At 46.2% G+C, this 26,709-nt stretch overlaps 1 protein-coding gene across 1 annotated transcript; it reads left to right on the plus strand.

The window, feature by feature from the left end:
* Positions 1 to 1,719: 1,719 nt before the first annotated feature.
* Positions 1,720 to 25,067, plus strand: Tmem72 (transmembrane protein 72). The gene is made up of 5 exons (XM_032907408.1): positions 1,720 to 1,948; positions 17,541 to 17,607; positions 21,108 to 21,179; positions 22,529 to 22,668; positions 23,926 to 25,067. Exons 1-5 carry the CDS (start codon positions 1,879 to 1,881, stop codon positions 24,402 to 24,404), a joined length of 828 nt encoding a protein of 275 aa, XP_032763299.1. The 5' UTR covers positions 1,720 to 1,878; the 3' UTR covers positions 24,405 to 25,067.
* Positions 25,068 to 26,709: the final 1,642 nt, after the last annotated feature.

The following is a 26,709-nucleotide window of genomic DNA, read 5'->3' on the forward strand; positions in this document are numbered from 1 at the left end:
GACTCCTGTGACGCCTGGAAGCCTGCTGTGACAACATGACAAAGCACATCTGGAAAGTTTAGCAGCCCCCAAAGTCATCTCACTGTAGCTTGTCGTCTCAGGAGTCAGACCCAACCCATGCCATTCCTCATCCTGACTAGGAGATCCATACAGGAAAAGCTCAACCTGTTCTTGAGTCCCTTGGTAGAAGTAAGGTGGACTGCCCCAGAAGCTCAGAAGTATGTGCCCCTTCTGGGCTTTTAGCCCAAAGCTGAGTGGCCTGGTCATTCCCAAAGATTTGGTTTGGGGAACGGAAGCCATGGCCATGTCTTCTGGAGTCCAAGTCTTCTGAGCATTTGAGCATAGGGGTATGAGGCACAAAGAAAATAAGCCACCTTAGCTCAGGAAAGGCAAGTGACAACTATGATGTGATGAGGTCTTCCTAGTCTACTCAGAGAAAGAATTCCCAAAGAAAACTGTAAGCCACAGAGCTATTGTGGCCCAGGACACAGCTCCTTCCTCAGATCAATTCAATGTGTACCACAGGAACACCCTAACCTGCATTTAGTACACAAGAGCTGGCTGCCCAGAAATGTCACGTTTCAGGGAAGTTAAAATAGATAACTCAGCTAATAGACAAATAACCTGATAATACAGCCTGTTCAGGGAAGCAGAAAGTAAGCCAAGTCGATACATTTCTAGACATCATTTTAAGTATCATATGAGCACAGAGGTTCTTACAAGAGAGGGTGGGTTATGGAATACAACAAACTAATGGTCAAACCATAATAATCTTAATAGTAAACTATGTCCCTTCATTAAGCAGCAAAGAAGGATCCAGCATTACGTGGCAGTTTCTGCTGTTATTAGGGTCGGCCAATTTTTTCCCATTCATTTGGTTGTTGTCTTTCATCCCACATGAGCAGACGAGGAAGAGATTTCGGAAAACACCTGATAGGAAAACCAAAGCACAATACTGTTTAATCCACTGGATCAGCTGGAGAGTAAGAGCCGCAAAACCCACCTAGGGCCAGCCTCAGAGACTGGGCGTGTCAGGGGTCCTCGGGCACTCTTCCAAGTACAGCTACATTTCTTCTGTACTTTCAGCCACAGTTACCGAGACTCCAGACACCTTCAGTTTTCCCCAAGGTCACACAGCAGGCACGATTTCCCACCTCTCGTATCCTAGATGCCTGTAAGGAATAGAAGAGGGACTCGACATGTTGTGGTCTGAACTAAGAAGGTCAAATCTACCGGATTTGGAAATCTTTTCAGTCCACCTATACACAGAAGGGAAAAGCCTGGAACTCAGGTACAAAGTTGCTCCAGCGGGGATTTAAAAACACGGTTGTTCCATCTCTGTCTCTATCTCTACTCTCCCTCCTCCACCGCCACCCCCTGCCCAGATCTGAGTGTGCCCGGTCTCCTCTAGGACCCCAGCAGGTGTGAGGTGCGGGTGTGACTTTCTTGGCACAGAAGGGCTTGGCCTCTCGCTCTCCTGCTCCCTCCTCCCAGCCAGAAACAGTTAATTGCCAGCTGCAGACTGCCTCCTGCCCAACCCTAATCGGCCTGATCTCAGGCAGCCACACAGGAGCCGAAGCAGCTTCAGGCTAGGCCAGGGCTGTGTGGAGAGAGGAGAGCGTTCTTCCGAGATAATGATTAAACTGAGCAGCACTTGGCAAGGGCACCCACTGCTAAACTAAGGAGGTGAGCCCCATTCACACCTCAGCCAGGCTGTGGAGGCCAGAGCTAGTTCACGGAGGCTGAGCCCAGAGGCCCAGGGGCCCCCAGCCAGCCCCTGTAGCCTCCTGCGCTTGTGCGGAGCATCCAGAGCATCTCAGATACAGAGGAATCTTTGCAGCCTGCTCTTCTGGGACTCTGTCCACACCCCCTGGCACCATGAAGCTCCAAGTATTCTGGACTGGACTGGAGTATACCTGCCGGCTATTGGGCATCACCACGGCTGCAGGTAAGATCCTACCTCTCGTCTGCCACCTCCTTGCTCAGAGACACAATAGGGAAAGCTACTAGAGAAATGGCTTCTAGCCAGGAGATGGTGGGCACATCTGAGCACATCTGCCCTTCCGTTCCTCTTTTGAACCCCTCAGAAACCCTGAACTCTGAGAAAATGCCAGGTGCAGAGTGAGCCTTAGGCAGAGAGAGAAGAGTGAGCCTTGAGTCCGGTGCTGATACTCAGTGGCAGACCACCCTCACAAGACCTCGAGAACCTTCAGCATTCCTAGCGCTGCAGTGAGCTAACGGGTCTGCGGCTTGCCCTCAGAGAGCTGTGAGGAGAGCCGGTCGAGGTGGGGACTAGAGGTAAAGGTATATAAGGCTGAAAAACTGTGAGAAATGTACCATTGTGTAGCTAATTAAAATGGTCACCTAAGTTCACCTTGCTTTGCCCGGCAATAGTCCTAGCTTATGCAGAGAGAATCCCGTTGACAGGGCAGCTTTACCCTCAGGAGACCTGATAGGCATAGAGATGGCAAGCTTCCCTGCACCCTGCTGGAAAAAATGCATGGTTGAAAACCAGCCCCTTTGGTATGAGCCATCTACAGGAGCATGGTGTGAGGTTTAGAGGACCAGAAATCACCTGAGCTGCTCAGCTGACTGAAATTTCAGATAGTTAGCAAAGAATTGACCCTAACCTTGAGCCCCACCAAGAAGGAGGCAGAGCCTAGACTGAGGAACTGAATAGCAATGTTCTGAGCTCTTAGCTCTCTGTACGCCAAATCCCTTGGGAAAATGAAAAATATGCACATTAAATCCGTCTTTGCATCTGGACAAAAGCTTTCTCAAGAGTCTCTCCCAACTGAAAGGCCCCTCTCCAGTTCAAACCAAAGCAATGTGACCCAAGACTCGGGCTTCTCATGCATGCACAACGTTGGTCCAGCCCTGAGGGGCTTTGAAGCTGTGCTTCCTGACCTCTGTGATGGATGGATCTGGCCGACGAAGTGCTTAGCAGAAGACCATGTGAGTGGTGGTTCTGGGTAGATGCCCTTGTGATAAATCCATGGTCAGTGTGGATCTAGAACATTCCTGGGGTGCTAGCTTGAGCTCATAGTCAAGCTATTGGGCTCTTCTGGCACCATGGCTATGAATCAGAGCAGACAAGGTCAAATTCCAGCCCTCCTGTTATAAAATGGAGCAAATAAACTCAGAGTGAAGCCATGACCTTGCCAAGGTTACACACGGGGTTGGAGTAACAGTACTCTGGAATCTTGGTTCCTGGATGTTCCCAACAGCGACGGACAAAGCTCTCCCCTGCATCCCTAGGCTTAAGACTTGATCTGCTCAGACCTGTGTAGATAGGCTAGTGGAAAAACCAACTCTAGCTTCCTTCAGGACCCCAATGCCTTTTACATGTAAGGGATGATCGCAAAGGTGATCTTAAATCTATCTCCATAATGTGAGTGTGAGTACTGTTTACCACTGTTAGTCCAAGTGTTCTACTGTGTTCCTTCTACTCCATGAGTTTTAAATGCATACATTGTACCCTTCAGGCTATCAGGAACCTTACAACTAGAACTCAGTCAGACTCCACCCAGAGCAACTGCCTCCTTCCTGCCAGGAAGCTGCTTAAGGAGCTCACGTCTCTCTTTCTAATGGATTAGTGTGTCTACCTCATCTCAACCTGAGGATGGCCTTTCGTCCCACGCCCCTCAGCACATGTGCACACCAAGGCATATTGCACATCTTAACCACAACCTTCATCTCTGCTAAGACCCAGCTGTTAATGCAGGAGATGAACCTTTCTGCTTGGCTGTGGTACAAGATCCAAGCTAAAAATAGACCACAGTTGCCTTCTAAGGGCCAAGCTTTCAAAGAATATCCCTTGGGCTCTCCAGAGTGCTGGGGCAAGTGGGAAGCTGGAGAGGGGCTCCAATGCTCTCTGGCAAATCTTGGGTTTCTCTTGACATCACTGGCCTTTGGGCCTCTGTCCAGTACATAAGATTTACAGATTCCTTGTTTCCTTAAGCATCTTTTGTTGAAATCCTTGAAAAAAGAAAACTTTTCTATTGAAAAGTCTGGGGCCCATTGTAGGAACATTGCTGCTACAGGGGAAATGAGACTTGAAACCGACTGGCACATTGCAGACGCCCAGGGCAGTGGGGCATATGAGGTGCCCCATATGCATAGACAGCACGGATTATCCTGATGCTAGGCAGGGATGTGGACAAGGGCTTCCAGAGTGTCACCTGCAGGGAATGTGCACTTCCTGGGAGGCAGCAGCGTCTGTCCCAGAAACTTCCTCTGTGGACCCTGGAAACAGACTCAGGGCTATAAGGCTCAGGTGTTCCCATGATACAACAGTTTCCTGTGCCTGTGGCTGCAGCAAGCCCTGTAGAGAGGCTCACGATGCTGCTTCCTCCCACCTCACTCCATTCATGAAGTGTCTTGACCAGGGTTTCTGTTCCTGCACAAACATCATGACCAAGAAGCAAGTCGGGGAGGAAAGGGTTTATTCAGCTTACACATCTGCAATGCTGTTCATCACCAAAGGGAGACAGGACAATGACTCAAACAGGGCAGGAACCTGGAATCAGCAGCTGATGCAGAGGCCATGGAGGGATGCTACTTACTGGCTTGCTTCCCCTGGCTTGCTCAGCTTGCTTTCTTACAGAACCCAGGACCACCAACCCAGAGATAAAACCACCCACAATGGGCCCGCCCACTTTTGATCACTAATTGAGAAAATGCCTTACAGCTGAATGTCATGGAGGCCTTTCCTCAAGGGAGGCTCCTTTCTCTGTGATAACTCCAGATTGTGTCAAGTTGACACACAAGACGTGGAGCATCATGGATTTGCTGCCCTGCACAGAGCTCAAGCCCTGTACTCTAAATCAATGGTTCTCAACCTGTGAGTTGAGACCCCTTTAGGGGTCAAACAATCTTTTCACAGGGTTGGCCTAAGAACATCAGAAATATTTACAATTCATAACAGTAGCAAAATTACATTAGGAAGTAGCAACAAAAATTTCATGGCTGAGGGTCAGCACAGCAGGAGGAAGTGATTTAAAAGGTCCCAGCATCCAAAATGTTGAGAACTACTGCTCTAAGTGGTTTTCAGGACAGATGCTCCTGCCAGCCCAGAGTGAACAAGCCACAGGGGACAGACAGCACCTTGCCAGAATATTCTCAAAATGAGCAAATCTTGTCCCTTAAAACAGTCATGTTGTTCCTTGGTCTCCTCTCTTCTCTTCTCTTCTCTTCTCTTCTCTTCTCTTCTCTTCTCTTCTCTTCTCTCTCTCTTCTCTCTCTCTCTCTCTCTCTCTCTCTCTCTCTCTCTCTCTCCCCCTCTCTGTTTCTCTCTCTTCCTTTCTGTCTCTATCTCTATCTCTTTCTCTCTCTGTCACACGCACACACACCCTACTCTAACACGATCTTACAAAGTGCTTCCCAGGTGTTTGAGGTGATGGGGTCATGAGAGCTGTGTGTGTAAATCCCTGAGTGGTTCTCTTGCCAAGATGTAGCACGAGACCCTGCCCACAAAGCAGACACACTGAGAAACTGTGCACAGACCATGAGGTCCTGCCTGTTCTGTACAGGTGTGAGAGCATCTGGCTATCCCTCACTGAAAACAGACTCTCTCTGCATTCACCTGAGACACTGCAACTATCCTGTGTGAGACCTTGAGGTACAGTCATGAGATACCTTATAATCCATTCTGTTTTGGTTAGGTTGGGTTATTGTTTTAATGCTGGCTCTATATTTACCCCAGGCTAGCCTCAAATCTGCTACCTTACCATCTCAATCTCTGGGTTTATAGATGTGGACCATCTCACCCAACTCATGATTGCTTTTAATACAGACTCATCAGAAAGGACCTGGGAAATGGATAATAACTGGATATGAGGGAAGAAGGAGAATCCCGCTTTGGACCTTTATCTGGAAAGGAAGTCCTTTTCTTGCTGTCCTACATACAAATAAGCATGGGCTCTCCCAAGAGTGATTTGTCCCCTAGGGGAAAAATGTCATCAGTACTTGCTAGTGCCTCCCACCCTACCTCAGAACAAAAGGTGTTTGCTGGAAGTTTCTCTGTGTACTCTCCTGGCTCCCACCCACCCCCCACCCTGACCCCCCACATACATGTATACACACACACACACACACACACACACACACACACACACACGTGCTCTCCTCTCTATTTGATTCCTCTAGCCTCTGTTTAATAGTTGCTGGCTGATAACATCACTGTTGGAGTCATCATAATGGGCTGAACCCTGTGCTCCTTGTTTTCAGTGCAAAACCTCATTCTATCCTCTGTACTATCCATTAAGGCCTCACTCTGCTCATCTCTGTAACATTGTCCAAGGAGGGAAACTAAGGAGCACTTGGTAAATTGAAGCACTCTACTCAAAGTCTGCTGCCAAGGAAGCAGGGAGGTGGAGTGTAACTGTTGGCTCTCTGTTCTTCAACAATGCCAAGCAACCAGAGCTTCCAGGGACTAAGCCACTACCTAAAGACTATACATGGACTGACCCTGGACTCTGACCTCATAGGTAGCATTGAATATCCTAGTAAGAGCACCAGTGGAAGGGGAAGCCCTGGGTCCTGCTAAGACTGAACATGATTGTTGGGGGAGGGCGGCAATGGGGGAGGATGGGGAGGGGGAGGATTGGGGGATGTTGGCACATAAACCGGGAAAGGGAATAACACTCGAAATGTAAATAAGAAATACTCAAGTTAAAAAATAAAAGAAAACAAAAAAAAAAAAGTTGAGACCCTACTTTTAATCCGTGCCCTCTGAGTCAGGATGAAAGTGTTATGCAGGAAATAGAATGGGAGAAATCAGACGCCACTGCTCAGAAAAGGCACAGACACTGGGTGGAAAAGGAGAAGAACTTATTCATATGACATGCAGGGGGTATCCTCCCCAAAGCCCAGTTATCCAGCTGTGGTCACCTGAGATATTGCTAAACAGTACAGCATCATTCTTGACTTTTCTCTTCACTGATAGGCTTAAGTTTTACAAGTAGCTGTGATTCAAGATAAGGCGCCATGATATTTCCCAACTAATTTTAGTCTTCTATCTCAAAGGGGCATGTTCCTCTGTATTTGAATGAATCTAAGATGCTAGATTTAAAATAAAACAAAACAGAAAGAGTAGTAGAGAGGCCCAGTCGGAGCCACTCCATAGTCTACTCTTATGACTCAACCCTGGGTCAGTCCTGGCTGTGCACAGGCTTAGTCAGGGTGGGGCTGGATTAGCATGGGTGTGACAGTATTGTCACAAACAATATAGTCAAGTACACCACTTACTTGTGAGGCTGAAGACACTGGCATTTAAGACGTCTGCTGGTTCTCCGAATAACGTGTATGCATGACTCATCTGGTGATCCTAAAGATCTTCAGCTGAGTCCACTCTTGGGTCCTGTCTGCAAATGTTCCCAGAAAGAAGGATCACAGTGGACCCTCCCATTTATGCATCCAGAAGCGCATAACTAATAGCACAAATCCATGTTACTGTCTTTCCTACACCCATAAATGCCTGAGGATTGTAGTACTGAATTTAATGGAGAAACCAAGGCCTCCCAATCCAGTTGGGTGTCTGCCTAGGCACACCGTAACAGTGCAGGGCATCCTAAGGACTGCACAGCAGAATAACTGAAGGAACAGGGTGATGTCCAAGCAAAGCCGTTGTGGGCAACTTGTCAAGCCAGTGTCCCATTGCTCCTAAAACAAGTTCCTGGAGTCAATCTGGGATCACTTACGGCTTGTTTTGTTTGTTTCTTTGTTTTGTTACATCCCATTAACCTGCTTCTCTATTTAATATACGTTGCCACATTCCTACCACATACCCTTCAAACACACTAATGACTTACAAACATAAATCCACGTGTTCTCGTTTCTTAACTGGTACAACAAATGTGTGGTCTCACCTCAGCCCTGGTCAAAGCCTTCAAAAAAAAATGCTTTCTAAGTAACTCTCTAGGGCCCTTCGTGCTAATTTCCTTTTTTTCTAATTTTGTATAGTCATTTAGTTTTACTGTCTGAATGTTTTGCCTTGCATTTATGTCTGTTCACCACATGTGTGCCTGGTCCCTGTGGAGTTCAGAAAAGGATCTCAGATCCCTGGAGCAGAATTACAGGAGGCTGTGGGTGCTGGGAATCCAAGCCAGGTTCTCTGCTAGAGCTGCCAGCGTTCTTAACCACTGGGCCACCTCTCCAGCCTCTCTGTCTCCACTATATGCTAATTTCAACCACTCTTATATGCAGATCCGCATGACTACCTCTTGCCATTGAAGAAATCATGTACTCTAACATGACTGCAGGGGATTTTTGTCCCAATGAGGTTACAGTGTTTCCAGTTTTGTTTTGTTTTTTTCTGGTCTGTTGATTATTCTCCCTTTTCCTCCCTCCGGCTTCACAACAAGCTTTCGGTCAAACCTTTCTTTCTTCACTCTATATCTCCGTCTTCCTTTTTAGATTTACAGTTGGAACACGGAAAGCTAATTACGGTTCATTACCTCTGATAAAGTTCGGTGTTTCCATCTTGTGCGATATGTACCCATATATTGAGAAGCCAAGACCTCCACTACAGGGCACTGCATGTGATCTGACCAAGTAGTAAACACATTCCACCACCTCGTGCTTCTGTGACCTCTACTGCCCCTTCCCACATAAACTAAGCTTCAGTTTCCCATCAACAGAACAGGGACAACCATTGGCTCTCCCCTGAGACTTCGGGGAACCAATAACTCAGAATGGACTATAGCTCAGTGCAGGCTAATTCTAGAAGCCTGCTCAGGAAGCAAGGTCTGTGAGACATGAACAACTAGCTCCTCTTGAAGGATGAGGAGGAATCAGAGGAAAGGGAGAAGGCAACAAGTGACCCCATTAGGATGGGGGTGGGTGGGACTTTAAAAGGCCTGATCTAGTTGTACGAGGCCCGTCACTTTCAAGCTGGGGTGGTGGTGGCTGCAGTAGGGAGGGGTTTGAGACGGGATCTCACTCAGTAATCCAGGATGTTCTGGAACTTACTGTGTAGTCTGAGCTGGACTTGAATGTCTGGCAATCACCTGACTCAGTCCCCTGAGTGCTGGAATTGTAGGCATGAACACCCCCACATACACACACACAGATCATAGCTATACCATGTGCAGTGTGCAAACCAGAAAGAAGAGGGCAGCTCTGATCCAGTTTTATAGGCTCACAGTTCTTTTTAATCTCCTTTGTATATACTCATTGCACAAAATAAGAGTTTCATTTTAACATTTTATACATGCATATATGTGTATGTACAATATATCTATATACATATAATATATGCATATATACATATACACACATATTTATATATACATATATCCATCTGCCTATTAGTCTTTTCTTGTCTTCCCCTCTCTGTTCTTGTCTTCTCTCTCTCTCTCTCTCTCTCTCTCTCTCTCTCTCTCTCTCTCTCTCTCTCTGTGTGTGTATTTCCCATACAAAAAACAACATATTTCTCTCTTTAAGCCTGTTTCATTTAACTTAACATTATAGTCTTCAGCAAATGACACAATTCTTCTTTAAAGTTGAATAAAAGTCCATTGTGCATATTACCAAACATTCCTTATCCGTTCATCTATGGGTGGACACCTAGGCTGACTTCTTGTCTTGGCTTCTGTGAGTGGTTCAGTAACGGGCACGCATGGACGGGTTCCTCTGTGATATGTTAACTCCGTTTCTTTGTGAGGAGACCCGGTAGTGCGTCTGAATAGATCGTGTGGTGTTCTCTTCGGGGTTTCCGGAGAAACCTCCACACAGGGCTCCATAGCGGCTCTACTGGTTTATGCCCCACTGGCAGTGAGCGGGGTTTTCTCTTTCCCCACACCCTCATCAGTACCATCTGCTTCCTTGATGAAGGTCTTCTCTCGGGGTGACATAGTCCATGTGTTTTGGATTTGCATCTCCTGAGCTGGCCGTTCCTTTGGGTGTCTGGTGTGGAGCTGCCCAGAAGCACCCAAGGTTTTGGGGAGCATAGGAACCCTTGTGATAGGTAAGGTCGGGCGAAGAAGCATGGCGTCTGTGCTGTGGAATCACATACATTATTCTCCAGCACCAAGAAAATTGTCCTTCAGAACAGCAAATATACACACTGATTTCGAACACTGAGATTGAATAAGAAGCATGTCAATTCCTAGCTAAAAGCAAGAAGACAATGTTTTCTGAGCTCTCCCAAGGAAGATGCTGCTCTAACAGGAGACGATTTCCTCAGGAGTGCAAGGCGTCTCACAGCATCTCACCCAGCAGTCTCCTCGCCAAAAACTGATACATCAGCCCAGATTGCTTCCCAGGAGACTTCTACCAACATTCAATGAAGATGTGATATAATTCTACGTAAACAACTACAGAAATTTGAAAACGGAGTGATTTCCAACTTATCGCTTAGAATCGGCGTCTACATATTTCACAACTGATCTCAGCTGCCAACTTGACACACTGCGAAGAGGGAATCTCATTTGAAGAAGTGCCTCCATCACATTGGCCTGTGGGCACGTCTGTGGGGCAATTTCGTGATTGTTGATGGATTTAGAAGGACCCAGACCACGGAGGGTTGTGTCATCCTTGGGCAGGTAGGCCTGGGCTGTACATGAAAGGCCGCTGAACATGAGCCTAAAGTCGAGCCAGTAAGCAGCCTTGCTTTATAGACCCTGCTTCACTTCCTGCCTCAGCTTCCCTCGATGACGGTACATCAACTGGAACACAAAACAAACCCTTTCTTCCCCTCAAGTTGCTTTCCGGTCTTGTTTTAAAAACAGCAACAGAAAGCAAGCTAGAACGACATAGACGCCAACACTAGACAAAGATGTTGTAAGAAAACCAGAGACTAACTCCCTGAACGATTGTAGCAAACAAGTTAATATAGATAAGAAGGATAATACGCCACAAGCCACTGAAATTTGTGACAGAAATTTGCTGCAAGTTGTTTTAAGCTTTAATTCTCCATCTATAAATAGACATGTGTTGTTTGTGCTCCTCTTGTAAATCCTTATGATTTTTTTTTACGGTTATTAGATCTTTGAGCATTTCATATGTGTTTTGGTCAGTTCACCTCCCCACCTCCTAACTCTTCTCGGATCTACTGCCCCTGTCCTGTCACAGACAACATTGTATCTTTCTTTTCACCCACTAAGGCCAATTTATACTTCATAATTCCTCATGAATGTGTGGCCTTTCATTAGAGCATTGTTGATTTGTCAGTGGTTACACTTTTAGAGAAAACTGATCCTTTCTCTCCCAGAAACTAAGAACGTTGTTAAAGCTAACATCAACCAATGAAAGAAACATACAACATTTGTCTTTCTAGGTCTGTATTACCTCCCTCAAAATTATGGTTTCCAGCTTTCCCCATGCCTGTGGATTTCATAGTTTTTCTTTAAGAGCTGGGTAATATTCCATTTTGAAGGTACATGGCACTTTGGTTATGTCATCGTCCATTGGACTTTTATGCTCTTTCCTGACCATTGTGAACGGAGCAGCAATGAGTAAGGATGACCAAGTGTCTCTGTAGTGGGACATAGAGTGCTTTGGGTATATGCCCGAAAGCTATGCTGCCGACTCCTGCGGTAGGTCTATTTTTAGCTTCTTGATAAGTTTCCACACTGATTCCCATGGTGGCTACACCCGATTGCACTCCCAGCAGCAATAAATAAGTGCTTCTCTTTCCTCACACTCCTGCCAGATTTGATGCACTTATTCTCTGGATCTTGGCCATTTTGACTGAGGTGAGCTGAAATCTCCAAGTAGGTTTAATTTGCATTTCCTTGATGGCTAAGGCTGTTTGTGTTTTGCCTTTTGAGAATTCTGTTTCATCCCTTGCCCCATTTTCAATTGTGTTGTTTGCTTTCTTAATCTTTAATTTTGAGTTATTTGTATGTTCTAGATATTAATCCTTTGTCCAGTATATGGCTTGTGAAGAATTTTTCCATTTCATAGGCTTCCTCTTCAGTCTAGTGCTGGTGCTCTTTTTACATGCATGTGTTCCCATTTACAAGTCGTTAGTCTTCATGCCTACACACCATAGTTCTAGTCAGGGAGGCCTTTCTTGTGCCAGTGAGTCCGTATATTCTCTGCTTCCCTTCTATTAGATTTAAGGTATTAGGCCTGATGTTGATGTCTGTGATCCATTTGTATTTTGTCCAAGATGAGAGAGCAAGGTTCATTCTCCTGCATGAAGCTATCAGGTTTGGCCAGCACTGTTTGTTCAAGATGCTGTCATTTCTCCAATTTGTATGATTGGCTTCTCTATCAAAACTCAGATGGCTGCAGGAATGTGGGCTGTATGTGGGCTCGCAATTCTATTCCATTTTCCAGTGGGTGTTCTTATATGAATGCTACACTATTTTTACTTTTATAGCTCTGTAAAATAACGTAGTATCTGGGGTGATAGCATCTCTAGCAGGTTTTGTTGTCATTGCTGTCGTTGTTGTTGTTGTTGTTGTTGTTGTTGTTGTTGTTGTTGTTGCTGAGGATTGTTTTGGCTCTATTGGGCCTTTTGTATCTATACATGAAAATTTTTAAGTTATTTCTATTTTTCCAATTTCTCTAAAAGAATTAATTGAGTTTTTGGTGGGAATTATGTTGAATCTATAGATTACTTTTGGTAGGATGGATATTCTCCTAATAGTGATCCTACCAATCCATGAGAGTGGGAGGTCTTTCCATCTTCTGATGTTTTCTTCAAAAAAATTTTTCAGCATCTTAAAGCTCTTAGTATGCAAATTTTCTGCTTCCTTGGTTAGATTTAGTCCAAGGCTTGTTTTGACACTAATATGAATGATACTGTTTCCTTGCTTGCTAGCTCTGTGAGTTTGTCATTTGCATGGAGAAGGCTACTGCTTTTGTGCACTGATTTTGTAGTTCATTTTGCATAATGTACTTATCAGTCATAGTAGATTTCTAGTGGAATCTTTTTTTAACTTGGGAGGTCTCTAATTACTTCTAGCTCACTGGATGTTATGGGTTTACTTACATTATTAACTTTATCGTGATTTAAATTGGAATTTAAATATGTTTATATCTATATGTGGGGTGAATTTATATATGTATAAATATTAAATATAATATATATATATATAAATTCATCCATTTTTAGATTTTGTTTAGTTTGGTAGAACATGCAATTTTAAAGTATGTCTTTATAAGCCTGTGAATTTCCTTAGTTCTGTTATAATAAATCCATTTTTCTATAATTTGATTAATTTAGACCCTCTTTCTCTTTCTTTTGGTTAATTTGATTAGTTTCGTTGGTTTCTTTCCCCTTAGTTAGTTTGGCCAAAGGTTTGTCAGACTCGTTTCATTGATTCTTTGTATTGTTCTAATCATTTTTTTCATTAATTTCATCTATGATTTTGATTATCTCCTTGTACCTACTATTAATTGTTCTTGTTTTTCAAAGGCTTCGGGTGCATCATTAGGTTATTAATTTGAGAGCTCTCTAACATCTGTATGATGGTGCATGATGCAGGTGCTTTCTCCTCAGCCACGTCTTCATTTGTCCCACAGATATTCATATGCTATGTTTTCATTTCATTATTTCCTTTAATCTTTTAATTTCCTTCTTGATGTCTGCCTTAGCCTAATCTTGATTCAGTAGTGAGTGTTTAGCTTAAATGATTCTGTGTACTTTCTGTCATTTCTTCTGTTGTTAGTATCCAGCACCCATGGTTGTCAGACAAAATGCAGGTTGTGACGTCAATTTTCCTTTATTTGTTGAGACTTGTTTTGTATGCTAATATGCTCTCTTTTGTAGAAAATTCCATGGGCCACTGAGAAGATTGTATAACCTTCAGGTTTTTGGTGGGATGTTCTGGGGATAGATAAATGTCCATTGGATTTATGTCACTCTTCAGATTCTCTATAAAGATTTTTTTCCACATAATTTATTGGTGGAAGTAAGGTATTGAGATCATCCGCTATCATTCTGTTGGAGTCACTGTGATTTTAAATGAAATAGTCTTTCTTTTATGAAATTGAGTGATCCTGTGTTTAGTGCATCTATGTTTAGGATCATAATATCCTGTTGCTGGATTTTTCCTTTAATGAGAATCAACTGTCCCTTCTTAGCTCTTATGATTAGTTTGGGCTTAAAATCCATTTTGTCAGATATTATAATAGTCTGCTTGTTTCTTAGTTCCGTTTGCTTAGAATACCCCTTTTCATAATTTTATTATGAAGTGCTGTCTATCATTAGTCATGAGGGATGTTTATGTGCATGAGTGTTTTGCCTGCATTTATGTCTGTGTTAGAGTGTCAGACCCACTGCAACTAAAGTTACAGACAGTTGTGAGCGCCATGTAGATGCCATCACTTGAATCCCCATTCTCTGCAAGAGGAGCTGGTGCTGTTAACTGCTGAGGCCCAAGTTATATTTCTTGAAGGCAGGGAAAAGGGGGCGTTTAAAAACAAGCAAACTAAAAACGTGCAGCTTTCTGAAGGTTAAAGGCTAGATGCTTTTCTCCTGAGGTGGGAACAAGTCCAGGATGCTCATCCTTATCACATTTAGCCAGCACTAGGACTGAGCTGTGGCCAGCATCGTGACTGGGCTCAAACCACCACTGTCATGCAATGAAGAGAAACAGCGTACAGCTTGCAGTGTAAAAAGAAGAAAATCACAAGGGCAACAAGTATATAAAAGGTGCACCTTTAATGCATGAAACATAAACTATTAAATATCCATCTCTATAAAATTACCTATCTCTAATCTTAATCTCTAAAGGTGTGAAATAAATCATAGACCTAAAGTATACATCTTAAATAATAAAACTCCTAGACAATAGGATAAAAAAAAATCTCTGTGTTGAGTTAGGCTGAGATTTCTTAGATCAATAGGAAAAGTTCTGTCCCTAGTAAAAGAATTAATAAAGCCCTTCTGATTGGATCCCATCAGGATTTTAAAACATTCCCCTTTAAAATACAGCATTGGAAGCCAACACAAAACACAAGTGATGGCAAACGTGAAAAGGCATTCCCCATCATCAGTCCTTAGGGCCCTTGAGAACTGAAGCATATGCGTGAGGATGGCTGGAATTAAAAAGACTGACTCATTGGCAAGGCTGTGGGAGTCTCATGCGCTCCTAGTGAGAATGCAAACAGTGCACTCACTTTGAAGCAGCTTGACAGTTTCTTCCAAAGCTGTACATGCTGCTGCCACATGACCTGGTGATTCCGCTGCCAAGCACCTACCCAGGAGAAAAGAAGCACAGAACCATGCAAAGAATGCATATAAACACCCGTGGCAGCTCGGTTCAGAATATCCAAAACTAGAAGCCACCTAGCTGTCTGTCAGTGTGCGAATTATAAACAAGCTGAGCTGCTGCATCCCCGTCAGTCAGCATCACGAGTGAGCCCCAGCTTTGGTACGAACTATTGGTGCACACTACAGCTAAAATCAGTCTGGAAATAACGGTTTGGGTGTAACGAATAAGCAAAGATGAGTGCGCACTATTCAGTGCTGTCTATCTTAACTCACAGGAAGCATAAACTTGTCTCTCCTGATAGAAGTGGATCACTCGCTGCCTAAGGGTGAACCACAGAAAGGGAGTGGAAGATTTCACTGATGTGATACCTGGAGGCTTTCAGGTTGATAACGATGCCCGTTCTCTTGATGTAGTGATGTTTCCATGGGTGAAGACACGTGCCAGCCAGTACTTATCAGACTGCACTTGAAACATGTGCCATTTGTCACAGGTCAAGAATGTCTCACTAGAACTATCACTGAAAGTGCATGTTAATCTTGATAAAATGATGTCCTCAGACAGTGAAAACCTCAATAACATACAATAGGCTCTAGGTGTTCTCTATCCAGGTAAATAGCTAAGCAGCTCTGCTAATGTTGGCTGGCTAGGCGTCCCTACCTGGAGGCTAGGCAACTGATGGCTTATCTAGACTGGCCTTGGCTGGAATGATAGGACAACTCTGTTCTACGTGTCTCTCAGTCCAGCGGAAGACTGGTAGTGGCAGAGAAACAGAGAGGAGGCTAAGGTCTCAAAGCCACTTTATGTCTCTACTTGCATTGTGTGCAGACAATCCCATTGTTCAGACAACGTCATGTTGTTGAGCCAAGAGGCAACTCTTTGCCAAAGACAAGGGATGACTAAGACATATGATGAGGGGTGTGGCTATCTAGAGGTGTGTAGGGCCAGTGGCATTGCGTTCTATCACAGGAACTGCTACTGAGCTAAAGCCAAAACAGTCCCTTCAAATGGTGTCTTTCATCTATGGGTTATATTTAAAGAATCTAGTAAGGGTCTAGTAATATAGGGCAGTGGCTAAGAGTTTGCATGGCATAAACAAGGCCCTAGATTTGTTCCCCAGCACTGAGAAACAGAAAATAAAGAAAGGGAAAGAAAAGACTCTAGTACAAAATAGGTAAATTCTACTGCCTTGAAGAAATTCTCCCCAAACAGGCAAGTTTTCCATGAAATCTCTTCCAGAAGTTTCTACCATAAACTCAGACCTTTTCCCATGCCAACTCTCCATCCTGGCTCACCTGTGACTGTGGCATGGACCTCAGCACACAGGGAGCTTCTGGGCCATACTAGGAATCTTCTCAACTTCCTCTGTTTACAAATCTTATTGTCTCAGGGAATGCATACCAACAGGTTCAACATCTCTGCCCTGTACTGGAAAAAGCAAAGACATGTGTCCTGGTGGCCCCAGACATTCCATTTTAACACCTGATGGAGTGTTGTGATGACATAGTCAATGGCTAAGGGAACTATGTTAAGAGCTCATCTATTCTTACCAACCCTCTTGAGAGGAAAGAATATGCCTGGTTTCATATTTTTATTTCATTAACAAATATACTCACTGTGGACAAAGAGACCTTCCACTCACGGTCTAATGTCGCTCATTGATTTTCCTATCAGGAGTCCTTCTTGAAGCCTTGTGAGTGTACAAGCAGCCCAGAAGTCCAATCCTTCTAACTGCATCTCGAAAATCACCGTCTGTTACTCTTCTAGTGGGTCAGGGGGACCAACAGGGAGTAAATATCTCTCAATATTTACAGTGAGCATCCATTTAAATTCTGAGCGAGTGCTTTTTTGATTATGAGAGTCACATTCAGAGTGAACATCCCCTTAATTCTTAGCTGAGCACCTTCTGAATTTTAGGGTAACTATCTTATGTTTATGAAAGCCATATTTCAGTCACAAGCTCAGTGATCCAGGCAAGAGAGTAAAATCTAGGTAACTTTCACCCATGGCAAGTCATAAAACATACACTGGCTTGGCCCAGGATGACAAGAGTCTTGGAAGTCACCACAGAGATTAGTAATGAACCCGAGGGGCTGTTGACTTTAGTTCAGGCAGTTTCTAGGGCACATGGACCTTGAATGGCTTCTATACTATAGGGTTAGGTATTCTTTGGGCCCTTCCTGGGGTTTTCAGGGACCACCTGGAAACCTTCCTGCTCTCTTTATGTGGCCACAGCTGTCAATACACATGGAAGGGGACCGACCTTCCTACTCTCGGACCTCAGAAACTCAGGCCTTAGCCAAGAGTCCTCATGGGACAACGCTGTGGAGTGGTCTGCCCAGACCCACTGTCCTGTCTCCTCTTCCCTTGCAGTGCTGATTGGAGTGGGCACTGAGACCTTCCTCCGGGGGCGGTTCAAAAGCCTGGCCTTCTATCTGCTGTGAGTATGAGTACCTGTGTTCTCCCTGCCTGCATGTTCCAGCTCACCTATGTCTGTCCACTCAGAGTAACACAGGGTAACCCACTTCCTATGCTAATTCCTCCCCATCCAGAGGTGGAGCCACAGAAACTTCTAAGGTAAGTCCTGGTTTGGGAAGATCCCATACATCAGCTAAAAATCCTTCCATACACTCACAGATGCATCATCTATCCATGAGTCCATCTTGTCCATCCATCCTACCTACGAAATGCATCCATTTACAGATGCGCCTATTCCTCATCAAATCACTCCTCCATCTATCCATCCATCCACCCACCAACATGTCCACCTACCCACTCATGCATCTCCAGGCTTTCCTATTCACCTGCTCACCCTTATCCATCCATCCATCCACCTATCCCACCAACCTACCTATACAACTATCTATCCACCCTTTTACCCACCAACTCTATGCACTATATACATACCTATAGTTCCTTTGCATGGAAAGTACAGTTCATTGTCCTGTGTGCATTATGTCATTTAGCTTTGCATCATGAGAAGTATGCTCATTGCCCTAGTTGTAGAGATGGTCAAATTCAGGACTAAACAGCTACCCTAAGTCACTAAGCTAGTGAGCGATAGGTGTCACATTAAGGCATGGGACTCTGCCTCCCAATCTGACTCTTCCTTTTCATCACCAGCTGTGCCAATAGACCTTGGCATGAAAGAAATGGATGTGCAGGGATGCACAAGCAATGAGTTGGGGTCCCTGAGCCTATGACTTGGAATCTCTGCGATCCTACCCTAGACTACTAGCTAAAGGAATGTTGGAGGAAGGATCTGTGTCCCAGCAGTACAATGTCTCAACTGCTTCTTTCTGCCCACAAGGTCTCAGGCTGCATCTTCTGCCATTTTCTTCCCCTCATTAACTTATCATGCATAATGGCTAACCTTTGCCCTGGGCAGCCATTCTATGCCCCTACCTCAATGTCGGCTCCCTACTACCCTAGAAATTTCACATCTGCCCCTCCAGCTACAGTCTACCTTCAGAGCTCATGTCTACACTGCTAACTCTCACATCTGCCCCCTCCAGCTGTGGTTCACCTTCGGAGCTCATGTCTATACTGCTAACTTATTTCTTGACACTTGGCTGCACCTTGGGACATCTATTGCCTGGCCTTCATGCTGTGTGTACCCATGGAGCACCCAAGTATACACAGCACATCTCAATGCCCTCGAGGCACTGTCTCCCTGGGCCCCTGCAGCAAGGTTGACCCTGCCTCCTCTCCAAACACTGGTATCGCACCAGTATGCCTCAAGTTAGACAATGAGGACACCTTCTGCCTGCAATGCCAGCTCTGTCTTGAGGGGACTCAATGCCCAGGCAGTCATTCTTGGATCATCCCAGCCTCAGTCTCCCTGCCCCTCACACTCTCTAAATTTCTCCTCTACTCATACCTTGTTCTCTGACACTCACAGATCAACACCGGTCCCTGTCCTGCCATCCCCCATCCCCTAACTTACTAACTCCTTACAGGAAGTCTGAATGAGTCACTTACACACGAAGTCTGAATTGCTCTCTGCCCCAGGGTATAGGAAATGGCTCTTCTGAGAGTTTCTGCAAAGCATATGCCTTTGAGTATTTCTGACTCTCACAGTCTCCAAAGTTTGAGGATGGTCCCCATCTGGCCCCTGCCACTAATGAGCTGTGTAGTCCTGGGCAAGGGTCTGACCCTCAGCTTCCTCATTCATAACTGACATTAGTATATCTGCTGGTTATAAAAGTATTACAAAGACCAAAGAGTTGGTTTCTATAAGGCTTCTAGCATTGTGATTGGCACATTTCAATCATTATGTTCCTATCATTTTAAAATTAAGGGGTAAGAATTGGGCAAATACTGAGGAGAAATTAAATGCTATAATCACACAGAGAGGAAAAAAGCATCTATGTAAGGGTAGTTACATTCTAAGCACATCTCTAAGGGACTTGTAGACATCTGATCATCTAATTGGTAATACTTTCATTGCTGAAGCCGTATGATTACCCCTGGCGAGAAACCGAGTCACAGAAAGGCCAAGTCTCTATGTCCATGCACACAGCTGATGAGTGACAGAGGCAGACCCATGACGCTAAGAAGACAATGGTCCTGATCCCCCTATTGCCTCTTCTCTCACTACCTTTCACCCCAGGGCACTTTCCATAAGACCTGCCCAGGGTGGGCCCAAGTCTCACAAGCTAATTATACAGGGAATCCTTTAGAAGCTCATAGACTAGTGACTTTGCCATTGTGATAACAAGTGTTCACCAAACAGGCAACAGAGGGAAGGAGAGACCTTCCAAGAAAGGGTAACTTTGTGCAAAGGCCCCATGCTACATACAGGTACTCATAAAGGGATTTAAAAGGCATGTAGTTTCAATTCTATGGATCAGGAATGCTCTTCAAACAAAAGTTGAAATGTTATTTACAAGGATTCTAAATGTAATTCTCTAATGTAAATTGAGAGAGTATAAAATTGAGAAAAGTCAGACAGAAACCTTTGGTTTCACATCTGCCTCAGGAAATTCTGATTTTAGAATGCCTGGAGCATGGACATTCTGGATCAGAGTAAGCACCTTCAGATCTGGGTGTCCCAGAGCCCTTGGCAGCCTGGTAGTGATAATGGAGGAATAGGAGGTGCAGCCCAGTGAGTCAGGAAAGCCAAGGAGCAGAACCTGAGGCCAGAGAGAATGGAATTGTATCTGAAAGTATTTTAGAAAGACACTTAGCAACTCTGGGTGGATAGAAGAGAGAGGGGGATCTTCATCAGGACCATCCTAGTTCGTTTTCTTTTGCTGTGATAAAGACCATAACCAAAAGCAAAGTGTAGAGGAATGGGTCTGTTTATCTTACACTTCTATGCACAATCTATTACAAAGGAAGGTCACGGCAGAAACTCCAGGAAGGAAGCTGGAAACAGGAACCGAAGCAGAGACGATGGAGGAAAGTCGTTTGCTACCTGGCTCACCGTGGCTTGTGATTTTTTTTTTAATACAACCCAGACCACCTGCCTAGGAGTGGCACCACCCACAATGGGCTGGGCCCTCCCACATCAATCACTGGTCCAGAAAATGTTCACAGACTTGCCTACAGGCCAATCTGGTGGGGGCATCTTCTCAGTTGAGGTTCCCTCTCCCCAGAAAACGGTAACTTATGTCAGGTTGACAAGATAACCAAGTGCTCAAATTTAAGACTGGGCCAGCAGACAGAGAACACACCTTCCAGTGTCCACTTAAAATACCAAGTACAGGCCACCTCACTTGCCTCTTCCTTATCTCTACTCCTAGCTACAGCCTCTCTAGTCAAGACCTGTCTGTCATCCAGGCAGGACTGAAGGAATGTTTGATAGAGACACAAATAGATGGGGGCAGGGATCCTGGCCAGTGTGTCTGGAACTCAGGGGAGACACAAACAGACAACCTTGATAAATCCATAGGAGACCAACAGGCATGGCCTCCCTCATGTGTTTCCCCCTCACAGGTTTACAGGAGTCACCATCTCTGTGTGTGAAGGGACCTACTTTGTGGCTCAACTGTTGGCCATCTGCTTCAAGTGAGTAGCCTCCAGGAGTAATCTTTACATCCCTACCCAGTCCAGCCCCAGACAGATACCTCACCTGCAGGGCCATGGCTGAGGCTGCCCTGCTTCTGGGGCCATGGTGGACTGGGTCTCCTTCCAGAAGCAGGAAGCCCAGGCCTGGAGTTGGTTTGGTCAGCACAACTCAGTCACCTGCTATCTGCTATCCTCAGCAAGTCAGATCCAGTCAGGGCCTGACCCTACCCAGACTCCCCGGCAAAATCAGCTTTCCCTACCCCAGGACATTCAGTCTCTGGGCCAGCGTCCAGGCTGCAAAGACAAGTTGAGGACCCTGCGGAAGGCTCAGCTTGCAGGGAGCAGAGCTGTGTGTAGAAACTGGCTCTGCGTCTTCCAGCATTCAGACCACAAAGGCCCACTGTTGCCCAGCCAATGCTCACTGTGTGAAAATGGCCATCGGTGTAGCAAGGGCTCAGTCCAGAGAGTGAGTTCCCCAGTCAGTGAGATCCAGACCTTAGCACCCTGGGGGCTAATCACTGCTTCCCATGCTCCCCTTTCTGCTGAATTCTACCTCAAAGGATTCTTGATATTGCAGGGATGCGAAGGAATATTTCAGTCTCTGAGTCCTCTCAGCATCATCTTTCGCTTTCTGTGTGCACGTACATGTACACCCACAGACTGACACCAGAGGGCGCCAATGAGCTATACCAGACAAGGTTCTGTGGACAGTGATGCTCTAAAAGCATCAGAGGTCCGAGACAGGCATTGTCTTACTTTGCCTGTAAGGAAAACTGTAGGCGGTGTCCCTGAAGAAACTTGCCCAGCATCAGGGCTCTGCCTTTACCCTGGGTCATTCCTGTGCGTCAGTTAAAAGAAAAATGAAGCTTTTCCAGGCCCGTTCTGCCCTGTGCCTGACAAGGCATAGTAAGCACGGTACAGCTGAATCCCAGCCTGTTTATTCCTCGTGCAGTGTGCAGTGTACAGTGTTCAGTCCACACAGTGGTCTCGTGATGATGGTTCTTGCAATATACTGTTACTTGTACATTAAAGACTTCCCCCCGAAAAGACTTTCACCAACTTTCCTTTCCTGGTGGTCAAAACCATGGCTAAAGGAATGCATAGGTGAGGGAAGCATTTAGAAAACCTGTGAGCCCTCTGAGTGGTCCAAGCAAGCCTCCTAACCATAAAACCTACTGTGAGGACCCTGGGCTTCTGTGACTCCAACCCCTGCAGATACTCTGTCAAGAACCACTGCAGCGATCACAGAGGGTGCAGGGCTACGCCTCAGGTCCCATGGCCTTCTGTGGAGCTGGGACTTTGACGTAATGATTTCTACTAACCTGATGATGCTGAACCCCCTCCCCCAGGTGTCAGCCGGGGTCTCTGGCACACAGAGCAAAGGAGAAGGCCCACTGGCTGGGCTGCTTCCAGAAGTTCCTCGCCTACATGCTGCTGTCAGTGGCCTGTTTCCTCCACCCTGTTCTGGTCTGGCATGTGACCATACCAGGTAGGAGCACCAGGGCTAGTGGACATATGTGGGCCCTGGACGGATGTGATCTAAGTAGGAGGACCAGGTTCTGTCTCCCAGAGCCCCGCCAGCCCGTCGACCCTCTCTGACCCAGTATGTGAGCATGACTGTCAGATGTCCACTCTGCTGACCAAGCAGCAGGAAAATCCTGAGGCGACACCAGAGGTTGAACCTTTGATGGGAGCCTGGGTTGTCTTCTCTCTGGCCACTTTCAAAGAATAAGGTGGCTAGTCCTCAGCCCAGACAGCATGTCCTGGATACCTACCCACTCAGCTCTAAGCTCTAGGCTGTGTCAGGAGGGTACATGGACATGTCAGCTTCTCCTCTGTTCCTCCCACTAGCGCCTCGCAGGGCGGCTCAATCTCTAACCCCAGAACCGGCATCCTCCCCTCTGCACGTCTGTCTCTGACCTTCGTTCTATTACCCTCCTCTTGATTCCCCCTTAGTTATATATACACTGCCCTCCCAGAGCCCATCCGAAAGACCGAAAGATTCCCAGACTAAACTGGAGAGGACAAAGCTCTCTTCCTTAGCATAGGTGCCATGGCCCCTGAGGAAAGCCACAGAAGGACTCACCCTGACATTGAGTGAGCCACAGCCCTACCCCTCTGACAATGGCAGACTGGAGAGACCCTGGGCCTGGTGGGCACTGGCGGTGTCAGGTTCCTGGCTTCCCATGGATGGGCTGCGCTCTTTACAGGAGACCGTAGCAGAGCCTGCAGACTGGCCCAGATGATTCATGGGCAGTATTCCCTGTGCCACTGAACATGAGAGATTCACCCTCCCCGAGCTTATTGGGTGGGGACTGGGGGGAACTGTCACACTTCTGGGAGCGAGAAGACATCCAACAAACTCAACATCCCCAGTAGAATCCATATCTAGCAAAGCCATTACATACCTGCCCTCGATAATCCACCCCGAGAGGGAAGCTGAGGACAATGATGTAGTCAGCACCAAGACCAACTCTCCATATGAAGGGGACATGGGGCATAGAGAGCAGACGGATCCCTTGTTTGGGACCCTGGCCCCACACAGCACTGAGTCTCTTTGAACCTTTAGCCTTGTCGTGTCATCATGTCAGCCCGAGTCTGGTGTGGGTGTGTGAAGGCCTGACCTATCAGGGTGCTGATCACTACAGTAAGGTACAGTAGCGGTACTGTGGACAGGGCTCGCCCCGCCTCTGGTTGCCCTCCATGGCATCTCTGTGCAGTGTCTTGACCTCCACATCTTTTCTAGGCTCCATGCTAATCATCACTGGCCTGGCCTACTTCCTGCTGAGCAAACGGAAGAAAAAAAAGGCTGCCCCAGAGGTGATGCCCCCCTCGGAGCAGTACAGGGACCCTTCCAGCAGCATTGTGAGTACCACAGGCTCTGGGGACACTGAGCAAACCTATACTTTCCACGAGGCCTTCAAGGAGGGGCCCGGCTCATTCCTCATCCACATGAAGAGCATCCTGAAGGGGACCAAGAAGCCACGTGTCCTGCAGGCCCAAGACACCCTAATGGAACTGGCGCTGGAGCCAGCTGACTCCTTGGCCAAGAAAAAGCAGGTACACTTTGAAGACAGTGTGGTCAGAATCATCCCATCGCTCACTGAAGGTCTAGGTGATAGTGACAGTGGGCCAGAGGAAACCAGTTCTGACACAACCCCCATCATCCCTCCCTCCCAGACCCCACTCTTTCTGCCTTCTCTCATGGCCGCTGACCTGTTCTGAGCTTCTCAGCTAGAGGTCTACAGATGGACGGACCTGCCAGAAGATTCCTAATAGTCACAGTTCCTGCAGGGAACTCAGGGTCTCTGTTGGTCAGCTGCTCACACCCTCGTGGTGTCTGGGCACTCAGAACAGTGACATAGTGTACCAAGTGTACCAAGACTGTGGTGACCTCCCGCAAGGCACAAATGAAGCTTTGCCATGTGGCATCAACACAAGCTCCTTCTTGGCAAGGGGTAGTGAAAGAGACCATGGCTTCATTCTCCACGAGGCTGCTGACCCAACTTTCTAAGCCCTGAAGAAACAGAAAACATGAGTTCACCCTTGCACCCAACAAAGGGTTCAGCCTTCAGTAAGAACTCTATGGGACATTTTGCTTGTGATTAAGCCTACTGGTGCCAAAGGCCAAGGGCTATACTGGCAGCAGAATCGAGATTGCTCAGAGGACATATGAGAAAGGAAGACTCGGATCTCAGTTGAGAACAGCCTGGCAGTGGGCTACATTCTCAGCATACTCTGGGACTGGGCTGGGCAGCAGGCATTTCAGAATCTCCCAGGAAAACAATACCACTCTGTGCTCACTGCCAGACAAGCTGACCAGAAGAGCATCTCTCATTCCAGAAGGCTAGCTCAGAGCTTCCTGCCCTCCCCTCGTTTAACCCCCATCCAACTGTATGGGCAACGCTCAGAGTCCAAGTAGATGGTGTAGATGGTTCAGTATAAGAGAGTCCGAGAGCCTGTGGGCATCTGGGAGCCTGTCCCCAGAGAGCCACATGGCACAGGAAGTACCTCTGCCATGCTTAGATACCTGGGAGAAGAACCTCTATTAAGGAGATGACCTCTCAAAATAGACAGGAGGGGAGGAAGCAGCGGGAAGGGGAGAGGGTTGTGGGCAGCCAGGTATGGCTGCATCCTGGAGCTACAGAGGTGGCAGTGAATTTGAGTTATATATTTCTCAGAGAAAAGATTAGCAAGATACTTTGTAATTCTAAATAGTATGTTTAGTCCACAGGATTACTGCCAGGAAAAAGAGATATGTTATTCTTCCTAGCTAACACCCAGCATGTGAGCAATAGGGATTTGAGAGTTGTGTCTGAGGAGGGGACCTGTTTCAGAGCCCTCGGATGGGTAAGCCTCAAAGCATACACTTTATAGTCTAGATAAAGAACGTGTTCATTGTATAATGATCAGTGCCTATGAGGTTTTTTGGTTTTGTTTTGCTTGGTTTTGTTTTGGAAACATGTAGACATGAGGCAACCTAGAAGTCAGTATTAGCCTGGTACTTAGCGCAGCCAGCAACCCAGATGGACAGAACATGTTTTGCAATAGAGAATGTGTTTGCTAAGACTGTGAGGAGTGAACGCGGAAAGCAGGCCAGGGGGCCTGGAGTAAGTAGGCAAGGCCTACTCAACTCATCCCTTGAGTCAAAAGATCTACGTCTGATGGATGACCACGGGGGTATTTAAACTGTTTCTTTGACTTTTTTTTTCCAATGGAGGATGTTGGATAGTGCAGTCAGGGGAAAATAAAATATATGGAATATAGGAGAACGCCCCCATTACTATGGGGACCTAACAGTGAGGAAGAACAAGAGAGCACCACCATGACACTGAATTTGTGTGAGGCGAGGCCAGTGCAGACCCAGGAGGTGACTCTTAACTCCAGATTGCAAGGCTGGAACTCAGGGAGCAGAGCTTGCATCCTGACTGAGGCCAAGGGCCAGAGGGAAGAAATCCCTTAACCAAGAGGAGACACGTACTCTCTCTGAGTCTCTGTATTCATTACTTTCTGACACTGAGATAAAATACCATGGACAAAAGCCACTTAAGGAAGAGACAGTGTATGTGGCTGACAGTTCCAGAGAGCTAGAGTCCATGATAACAGAGACGACCTGGCAAGCAGCCGGAGATAGAAGCCAGCCGGTCACATTTCATCCACACACGGGAAATGAGGGAGAGTGGGGAGGGCAATGTGACATGAGGCTGTGAACCCTCAAAGCCCACCCCCACGGATGCACTTCCTCCAGCAAGGCTGCACCCCGTAAAGCTCCCATAACTTCCCCAAACAGTGTCACTAACTGGATGAGTGACTGACATTTTTCATCCAAACCACTGCAGTCTCTCATCAGCTTGTACAGTGTTAGAAATCGGTGGCTCTTGGTCAGTAGCTTTTCTTAAACTTTTCTTAAACATCCTTATTCAGATGTAATTCTCTGTCATAAAATTGACCGACTTAAACCATACAGCTAAGTGGGTCTTAGTCTATTTCTGGTCTGAGATTTTTATACTCGTCTAATCTATCTCAAGTT

Source organism: Rattus rattus, chromosome 6 (genome assembly GCF_011064425.1).
Source record: "Rattus rattus isolate New Zealand chromosome 6, Rrattus_CSIRO_v1, whole genome shotgun sequence".
Classification (NCBI taxonomy): Eukaryota; Metazoa; Chordata; class Mammalia; order Rodentia; family Muridae; genus Rattus; species Rattus rattus.

Bases quoted from the DNA above. Each gene is read 5' to 3' on its own strand.
- Tmem72 (XM_032907408.1), top strand. From the start codon at position 1,879: ATGAAGCTCCAAGTATTCTGGACTGGACTGGAGTATACCTGCCGGCTA. The intron at 21,180-22,528 runs GTGAGTAGCCTC...CCCCTCCCCCAG, and splicing joins CTGTTGGCCATCTGCTTCAA to GTGTCAGCCGGGGTCTCTGG. The intron at 22,669-23,925 runs GTAGGAGCACCA...CATCTTTTCTAG, and splicing joins CTGGCATGTGACCATACCAG to GCTCCATGCTAATCATCACT.